Source organism: Rattus norvegicus, chromosome X (assembly GCF_036323735.1).
Source record: "Rattus norvegicus strain BN/NHsdMcwi chromosome X, GRCr8, whole genome shotgun sequence".
Classification (NCBI taxonomy): domain Eukaryota; kingdom Metazoa; phylum Chordata; class Mammalia; order Rodentia; family Muridae; genus Rattus; species Rattus norvegicus.
The window spans coordinates 121,491,217-121,501,380 of NC_086039.1; the positions used below are offsets into that span (position 1 = coordinate 121,491,217).

Here is a 10,164-nt window from a genome sequence, read left to right on the forward strand (position 1 = left end):
ACTGTGTACTGGGAGTGTTGGCCTGGGCTTTACGGTTTTCCTAGATGGGCAACCATAAACAAATAGTGACTGCAGATATGGGGAGATTGGCCTCTCCCAGGGATGAGCCGTCTAATTGCTTGTTCAAAGCAAACGGGCAGGCATGAAACCATATATGCATACACACACAGCCAAAAACGGGCTCTGCAGGCCATATGTATACATTCATGCATTCAGGCCTGTGTATCTCTAACAGGAAAAATTGAAGAAAAGAGGCAGTAATGTGAGAGGCTGAGAGAGGGCAATAATGGGGAACTAAGGAGACTTCAGAGAGCAGAATGATAACCAGAATGCATGAACCAAAAGAACTAATAAACTAGAGACAACTGAGGCTCAAAATGTGCCGTTACAGGTGCTCTTTCTGCAAGCACACATTCAAACACACTACATATAAATTTATTAGGTTTCTGTCTTTAAAGAATTTAAAAATGCATGTAAACGAGGTTGGCTATCCTGGTACACAGTTGTAAGCACAGTCCTTGGCAGGGAGAAGCAGGCAGACCAGAGACACAGGGCCATACTCAGCTCTGTCTCCAAGAGACTCTAAGTCCTGGGAATTTAGGCCTACGTTTAATTTTTCTTCCAGTAGTCGATACAGGATAGAACTCTTTAGCCAAGGCTCATGGAACTTGCAGGGAGGTCCCTAGCTCAACCTATCTCGGGCTAGGAATTAAAAACCATACAGCCAGCATTATGGAATATATATATGTACATATACATATATATATATATACACATTGACACCACTGTTCATATACACACACACACACACATATATATAATATGCATATACATACATACACACATACATCCCTTTATTCTGCGCCACATGTCTTTTTAATATTGTCTTTTATGAGGTGGACAGATGTCCAGTGGATAATGGCAGTTGCGCCCAAGATAGATGATCCCTATTTGATTCCCAGGATTCGTACAGTGGAAGGACCAAACCGAGGAACTCTATAATTCATCCTCTGCCCTCCACAGGTGTGCACCTTAAAATAATTAACACGAATAGGAAATAAATTAATTAACACACACACACACACACACACACACACACACACACACACACGAAACTGGAGGTGGGATGACCTCACTTGCTAATTGAATATTTACAAATGCTTGGATGGGTTCTATGAGTCCATCTTCCATAGTGCGCTTCAGTTTTACCTTGCTTTCTCTTTCTCTGACAAAACACCATGACCAAAAGCCATCTGGGAGGAGAGGTTCTAGTTCCTGTTGGAGCTCACTGTCTATCTTTTACCAACGTGGAGGACGCAACTGGAGGCAAGTGCTGAAGCAGAGGCCGTGAAGAAACGCCGCTTACTGGCACACCTCCCGGAGACTTGTACAGTCTGTATTCTTTATGGTTCAGGACAATCTGCACAGGGGCGGCCACCCCAGTGTGGGAAAGCCTCCCTCTCATGTCAATCAGTAATGAATAAAATGCACACAGCATTGTGTACAGAATTATACAGACAGTTTTCAATGGAGAGTCCCTCTTTCCAGATGTTTCTAGTTTGTATGTAGCTATCAAAAACCCTCTTGAGCACCACTGATAGCTTTGTTCAGTTCAAACACACCAGAAAAACAGACTCGAAAAACAAACAGCCATAGCAACACACATATGTGGCACACACACACACACACGCGCACACACACATACAGGCACACACACACACGCATACACACACTCACACACACCACACAAACACAAACAAATGAACAACGTCCCAAAAAGTTTCTCTCAGAGTCAATGGTGCCTATGGAATTCCATGTGGGGCTAGAACCAGCTCTGCCTGGATGAAGGCTGGCTTTTCTTGGGGATTCTGCATGTCCTTCTTGCACATCTGGGGAACAATATGATCAGGGTGTGGAGGGAGAGTTCATGATAGAGGAAAAAGCAGTGTATGGGTCAATGCAAACTCACTGTGACAGGTGACAATCTTCTGGGACATTAAATGGCTACTGTGGTCACTCAGCAACATCACCCCACACAAGGAGGCCTTGTCTTTTATTTAAATGTCATTTTCTCAATAATTGCCACGCATGCCGTACTAATCCAGAAGACACAGGAAGCAAATAAACAGAGAATCTATTTATTTCAAATACAAGTGCTTAGGGGATAAAGAGGCAATAACATGTTGGTGGAAGAAAGCAGGCGTCTGCCAGTGGCTCTAGGTCAAGGGTGGTACACTAGGGCTCCTGCGCCATCTTCAGAGAGAGGTGGAGTATTCCCAGGAGGAGCACCACCTGACTGACTTTGTTCTCTCCTGAAGTGTTCTCTCCTCTTCTTAAACCATCTCTACAGTGAGAGGGAAGAGGGATTTATTCTGAATAGTAAGCAGGACTGTAATCAGAAAGCACATCGTGTAACAATAGTGGCCCTCTGTAATTTATATCAATATAACTTATATTAATATTGTCTTGCTCAGAAGAACCTGGTGTCTCACTGTTCTAATTCTGTGAGGGGCTGAAGGCCTGGTAGAGGGTGTAGGGCTTGCCTAGAATGTGAGAGGCCCCCAGACTTCTGGCTCCAGCAAAATGCACACCTGGTTTCTCTGTCTCTCCGGTGGAGCCCTCTGTAGATACTTATCACCCCCTTGGGTAGTGCAGTTGCACTCCCGAGACTATAATGATGGGTGTGGTTATCTTCATGGCTTCACTAGGCACTAGCCACAGGACCAGGCATTTGGAATGTCTCCTTTCCACATTCCCACAGGTGCCTCTTGGGCTTATCAGCTCTCGCAGTGACGGGCTCTTCTGTGAGTTACCCCCGTAAGGTATATTCCTTGTGAAATGTGCCCAGCAGGCATAGAGAGCTTTCTGAAGTTCTTTTCTACCCACAAGACTAGAGTTCCAGAAAGTTACTTTGGGGCACCTGCAGAGATGGCCTAAAGATTACCAGCACCCATGACTCCAAAGAGTCTGAAATCCATTCCCAGAAACCATGCTTCCTGGTCACGATGATCTATGACTCCAACTATGAACACCCAGAATCCTCTGACAGCCACAGGCACACACAGAAATGTGGCACACGCACACACACACACACACACAAAAACACAGACACACACACACACGGAGGGGGAGAGAGAGAGAGAGAGAGAGAGAGAGAGAGAGAGAGAGAGAGAGAGAGACTTTAAAAGAAATATAAAAAAATAGGTACGGTAAGACAAAAGGAACACTATACCTTCAGTAACAGGACAACTATATCAGAGACATGAAGAAAGTTCTTTAATGACAGTGTTGTCACCTTTTTGTGTCTTACTCACCTGCACTTTGGCCTCACTCACGCCCATCACCCTTGCCAGCTCTTTTCTGAAAGAAAAAAAAAGAGCAGATGTTCATTATTTAGTACCACAGATGCGGTAAAGGATGTAAAAGACACTTTACATTTATGAAAATATTTGTCTCAATGTCCAACCCTCTAGGACACTCAATTTCTGCAGGTGAGTTTAGTTCGTTAGCAAGGCGCTATCAGTAGACACAAAAGCCTAAGCACATATCTAGTAAAACACTTAAAAACAGGAACGCAGGCATAAACCAGTCTGAAGAAATGCAGTAGCACTGGCTGTGGTGGAGCTTAAAGCTGTGTCCGACGAGCGCAAGAACTACGGACCAAATGCACAGGTGAGAAACCTGTGTGAGGCCCTCTTAAAGATGGAAGGATGAACTCAAATGAAAGAGGATTGCTTCCGGGAACTCATACGAGGACTCCTAACAGTCAGTGCACATAAAGAAGTCCAGGGTGCTGATGATCGGGAAAACTGCATGTTACCCTGCTTCATTTACTGTGGGAGGGCGAGCTCGCATGTGCATTTGTGCTGCAGCTTGTGGCCACAGTATACTCGTGAAGGTCAGAGCAAGCCTTGAAGGACTTGGTTATCTCTGGGTCCCAGGCCTTCATGACCTTTTATGTCCTGAGCCACCTCAAGAGTCCCGATTAATGAAATGATAAATCACACCACACACAAAAGAAATGTTACAAAATCTCTAGGTGCTGGCCACACAGTTGTGAGTTCCCAGCAGGAGGGAGACATAAACAAGGGTTCTCTGCAAGTTCCAGGCTACCCCTGCTACAGCTGGGAGACCCTGCAGAACACCATCAGAAGGAAAGAGACACAAAACAAAAACTAGGCCTAAACCAGCAGCAGAAAGAACCTCCTGGAGAGTGGGCTGTTTTAGTTACATAAACTAGGAATGACCATGAATGACCTCCCTTCCTCCACCTTCAAGAGGTGGGGTACAGACATGGCTGGATTGATGAACAGATTAATTTTCTGAGTTGCCTCAGGCTTCTTGTCTGCAGCTCAGGCCTCCTGGAGCTCACCACCTTAGCCCAAGCTTGGCCTTCTCAGTGATGAGATTACAGGCAGAGGCCTGTGCCCAACACGGGCTTATCTTTATGGACAGTTCTCTTTGCGCAGAGCACTAAATTGTCATAAAACACTAAAAACGGCAGTAAAGAGAAAGGTGCTGCCGACATGTTTATACAAGGAATACACAGGATATTAAATGTATCAGCACATTGACTGACTGTCACCCATCTCATCCCTACCACACCTCAGGGTCCCGAGGCTGTCCTAACAGGACCTTACTTAGATCAGCAGACAGTGACAAAGTTTTTAACTTGCTCCAAGTAGATACCACAGAGAAGGGCTTCACTGCCTTCTGCATAGCTCCCAGCCCCTTCCCAGAACCCTAGGACAGCAAGCCTGGGGTCTGGCAGGCTGGATCACTTCTCTTAGTTTTAGCCTTAGTTCTAGAAGGCAAAATGGAGGCAGACTAAACCTTCTTACTGGAGGCAAGCCTGCTGAACTGATTTCCAAGCTCAGGACACACAGCCTGGAAGGAGAGAGCCAAGTCCTTCAAGCTGTCCTCTGACCTCCAAATGTTAGCCACAGCTCCCCGACTCCAAGAAGAAACCGTCCACAACCCCACAAAGTCACTTCAAATGTAATTTGAAGTTTCTAATGAATGAAGAGAAGGACAGCTACCAGAGAGTCAGAGGCTTCTCTGTAACAGCTTGCTCCCTCCTCAGAGGACTGAAGCCACACCATGTGCTTACCTTTCTTCAGCACTGAGATAGTGATTCCTCTGGAAAACGCGTTCCAGCTCCTGCAGCTCTGGGTCTGTAAATCTGTCATGGAGATGGCGGCGAGGCACCAGCACTGGCTCAGGCTGTACAGTGGTCGCCGAAACTGCCACCGGCCTTATGCGAGGTGCTGCATTTGGTATGGGCCGTACACAGTTCATCCCGACTGGTGAAGTCTGTTCACGGGGCACTGGCACATGTGGTGTGCTAGACTCCTTAGCTGGTATATGCTGTGCATTGGACACAGATACTGGCATAGGCTGTGCTTGGTGCACAGTGAATGGCATAGGATGTTCGTGGGGCACAGGAGGAAGCAACGACTGTACATGGGGCCCTGGCCCAGGCATACGCTCTTTGTGAGGCACAGTGGGTGGCATAGTCTGTGCAGTGGGCACAGTAACAGCCATAGACTCTGACTGTGGCACAGAATTAGGCAATGTCTGTACACAGGGCACAGGCCCACGTATACGCTGTGCATGAGGCACAGTGACTGGCATAGGCTGTAGGGGGGACACAGTATCAGCCATAGACTCTGACTGTGTCACAGGAGGAGGCAATATCTGTACGTGGGGCACACATATACGGTGTGCGCGAGGCACAGTGGTTGGCTTAGGCTGTATGGAGGACACAGTAACAGGTATAGACTCTGACTGTGTCACAGAAGGAGGCAATGTCTGTACACGGGGCACAGGCCCACGTATACGCTGTGTGTGAGGCACAGTGACTGGCACAGGCTGTACCTGGGGCACAGGCACAGGAACAGGCATAGACAGTGCCTGGTGCACAGGAAAAGGCATAGACAGTGCCTGGGGCACAGGAAAAGGCATAGACAGTGCCTGGGGCACAGGAAAAGGCATAGACAGTGCCTGGGGCACAGGAAAAGGCATAGGCTGTACATGGGGCACTGTAACAGGCATGGGGTGTACATGGGGCACAGGCACAGGCATATGACGTGCATGAGGCACAGTGAGTGCCATAGGCTGTACATGGGGCACAGAATCTGGCATAGGCTGTACATAATGCCAAGGAATGGGCATGGGCCGTACATGAGGCAGAGAAATGGGCACAGGCTGTACATGGGGCACTGTGATTGGCATAGCCTGTGATCTCGGAGCAGTAAGTGCCATAGTCTGTGATGGGGGAGTAGTAACTGGCACAGGCTGTACATGGGGCACTCTAATTGGTATAGCCTGTGATAGAGGAGCAGTACGTGGCAAAGGCTGTACATGGGGCACTCTGACTGGCATAGTCTGTGGCGGGGCAGGAGTAACTGGCACAGGCTGTGCATGGGGCAGTCTGGTAGGCACAGCCCATGGTGTGGGAGCAGTAAGTGGCACAGGCTGTGGTGGGAGAGCAGTAACTGGCACAGGCTGTACATGGGGCACTCGGATAGGCATAGCCTGTGATAGAGGAGCAGAAACTGGCACAGGCTGTACATGGGGCACTCTGACTGGCATACCCTGTGATAGAGGAGCAGTAACTGGCACAGGCTGTACATGGGGTACTCTGATTGACATACCCTGTGATAGAGGAGCAGTAACTGACACAGGCTGTACCTGGGGCACTCTAATTGGCATAGCCTGTGATGGGGGAGCAGAAACTGGCACAGGCTGTACATGGGGCACTCGGATAGGCATAGCCTGTGATGGGGGAGTAGTAACTGGCACAGGCTGTACATGGGGCACTCTGATTGGCATAGCCTGTGATGGGGGAGCAGTAACTGGCACAGGCTGTACATGGGGCACTCTGATTGACATACCCTGTGGTGGGGGAGCAGTAACTGGCACAGGCTGTGGTGGGGGAGTAGTAAGTGGCACAGGCTGTGGTGGGGGAGCAGTAACTGGCACAGGTTGTACATGGGGCTCAGGAATGGGCCCAGTGGGGTCCTGGGACACAGTGGTTGGCACAGGCTGTGCTGGGGGCACAGCAGGTGGTATAGCCTGTACTTGGGGCACAGTAATGGGCATAGGCTGGACCTTGGGCACACTGATTGGTATAGGCTGTACACTGAGCGCAGGAATGGGCACAGGCCGTACAACAGGTACCTTTAGGGGCACCGACTGTACCCGGGATTGCACAAGTTGTATCCGTTGTACACGGGGAATCAGTACTGGCACTGGCTGTACATCCTCCATGCCCCACCTACACTCAGGGACTGGCTTCTGAGGCCGACTCTCATTCTTCTGCCTACTGCTGCTGGCACCCTCTTTGTCCCAGTCATTCCTGATGCCTGAAGTTCCTACAGCAGAAAGATTTTCTCCATCACTCCCCGTTCTGTCCCTTTCTCCCAGTTCTTCTACTTCTCCCCATTTTGTTGCTGAAGCCTCCTGCCCAGGGGACGACCGTTCACTCTCTTCCCCATTTCTTCCCTCTCCAGCGGGCAAGATCATCTGTGCTTTCGCACCTGAAAGGGAGGAAACAGACAAAGATCACGTGACTGGACCTAGCGTGGCTGCAAAGCCGCCATGACGTTAAGGCACGCAAAGCCTGCAGCACACAGAGCCTGTCCTGGCAGTCTCCTTTCCTCATGGATGTGGCCAACCCACCAATCCCAGCATGTACTGACCCTTTTGCTTTTCCTCCTCAGGTCCCACATGGGGTGGGTAGTTGGTGTTTTCATGCTCCATGACCTGGATCCCATCAAAGGCGCTTGAGCTCCGCAGTCCCTTGAGCTTCTTCAGATTCTGAGCTGGAGCCCCCTAGAGTTCCGGGAGGAGAGAGCTACTAGACCAGGAAGGACTCTTTTGTAGCCTCGGGGGGAAAGTACCCGAGGTGATTTTATCCAATCAGGGCGCCCCTTCCTGGCTTCCGGGCTTGATTGACAGTTGCTCTTGGTTGAGCCTCTGAGGAATAAAACTATGAACACTTGCGAGCTGCACTGAGAGTGATGTGCTTGTAAGGAGGGGACAAGTAAGCTATAGGTGGAGCCTTCCAAGTTGCAACTTGGAGGGTCCCTTTGCCTTGGTGAAGTAACTTCCGAGGGAAGTGAGCCTCATAACCGGAAGTAACAGTAGATTCCCCCGAATAGCTCTGTAAACAATGAGAAATGTGTGAAAAATACACAGTGGTCTAGGGGACGTGATTGTGTCCCTGAACCTTGGCATAGACCCAATATTCCGAAAATGGGTTTAACTGGCAGGCTCTATGGGCTTACACAGAAAGTTAAGCATGCATACATAGTACATCGCGTGGTTTCACATTCTGTCTTTACAGGAGTTTGGGCTGAATTGCAGGGCCTGCTGGCTAGGTAGAAAGATTAGAAGGCTCATCATCTTCCTCAGGGCTACCGGGCGAGTGGGGATGGACAGGGAGAGTGGCGGGGACAGGACACTGGACTTTAGTACAAATGTCAAGCTTTGAGAAGTGCTGGTAAAAACTGTGAGACTTACCATTTCAAGCTGAGCTTCCTCACATTTGTCTAGAACACATGCGTGCCGTGATTGTGTGTGCGCGCGCGCGTGCGCACACACACACACACGCACACACACACGCACACACACACACACACACACACACACACACACACACACAAATATAATCTTCCATCCTCCAAAAACACTTCTAAAATCTCTAAATGATGAGTGTCAAGGGCAGGATTTAGTGCCTTGGCCTCGATCCCAGAACTGTCAATCAAGCAGCCCCTTCACTGGCTTGTGGCTAGTCTGATCCAATGGTGGCCACCTTTTCCCAACATTCTCCGGTCACCATAAGACCAGAAAGTCCCTAACTATCTAGCATATGCAACCAAGGTCCTTACTTAGTGTGGAAGTATTTGGGAGCCCTGTTGCCAGAGTAGGAGTTTTTCTCTCACCAACAGGCTAACCTCAGGGTTCTCGTAAACTATCTCAGGAGCAATTCTGCTCAGATATGTTCCCTCTCATTTCCTGTATTTCTTGGCATAACAGGAAACTACCCTTGACAAGGTGTTTGGGAGCTGATGATTGTCTTTCTGAATCTGCCCAACTTTGAAATGACCCCCGTTCAGGACCGGAGAATGTAGCCCCACTGACAGAATGCTCGTGTAGCGCGCATACAGCACTGGCTTAGCTTGTTCCAACTGGTCAAAGCCATTGTTCATCCCTCTGTGATGCCTGTTATGTGGCCATCCAAGAGTGAGAGGCAACTTCAGTTATTTCTGGTGAGATGGGTTTAAGCCTCAAATCACTGGAAACTCACTCTCTCAAAGCAACAACAGGAACGCCTCATTCCTCTCTATTGTATGATTCTGATGTCTCCATCTTTCTGTAAAACAATGAGGAATGGACGGTTCAGTTCATGAGTTTCAGAGATGACTGATGCAAATCATATACAAATATATCATGTCTGCTAAGGCTTGGGATAAAAAAAGAAGACTGCCCCCTCTAGCCTGTACAGCCTTCTCCTGTTACTTTTTGGTTGAATGTTCTCTTGCCTGCTCCCTATAATCCTGTGACTGGCCTTGAGGAAGTTGCAGACCCAGGGTTGTACTGAACTTGTAAGTGTGGGAAGGAGGCAATTCTGGCTGAAAGCACACCAACAGCCTACTGGGGACAACGGGGGCCTTCCGTGAACACATTTCTGCTCCGACATGGTCAGAACAGGGGTGTGGGCATCACTAGTGAGAGGTGCAAACCTCATTCCCTGCAAATAACCTGAGGCCACAGAAACTACTGTGATGTGAAGGGGCCTCTGGAGGTGACACAGGTATGCCGGCCTCCTCAAGCAGGAAGACCTCTTTGCCAATCTGTTTGCCTCTTACTTAGGGACAGTATGCAGGTTCATTGCCCATTCAGAAAGAAATACAGTGAACTTTTCATCTTTATTGCTACTGTGATACCAGTCCGGATAGAGAAACGTGACTTCCCCTCGTGAATGGCCCATCTGTGACATCATGCAGCCCATCTCCAGATGGCTCCTGGACATTTGGTACCCTAGGGCTCCTCTGGGTCCATCATGCAAATGAGGTCCTGGATCACACCTGGTATGCTCCTGGGCATTGCTTTCTTCTCACAGGCCCTCTCTTTGGCTCTCCTATTGCTAAACCACAT

General features: G+C 48.9%; 1 protein-coding gene across 1 annotated transcript; it reads right to left on the reverse strand.

The window, feature by feature from the left end:
* Positions 1-2,089: 2,089 nt before the first annotated feature.
* Rhox7 (Rhox homeobox family member 7) lies at positions 2,090-10,164 on the reverse strand. The gene is made up of 4 exons (NM_001393802.1): positions 10,095-10,164; positions 5,111-7,541; positions 3,315-3,360; positions 2,090-2,344 (listed from the first exon to the last, which is right to left on the reverse strand). Exons 1-4 carry the CDS (start codon positions 10,162-10,164, stop codon positions 2,222-2,224), a joined length of 2,670 nt encoding a protein of 889 aa, NP_001380731.1. The 3' UTR covers positions 2,090-2,221.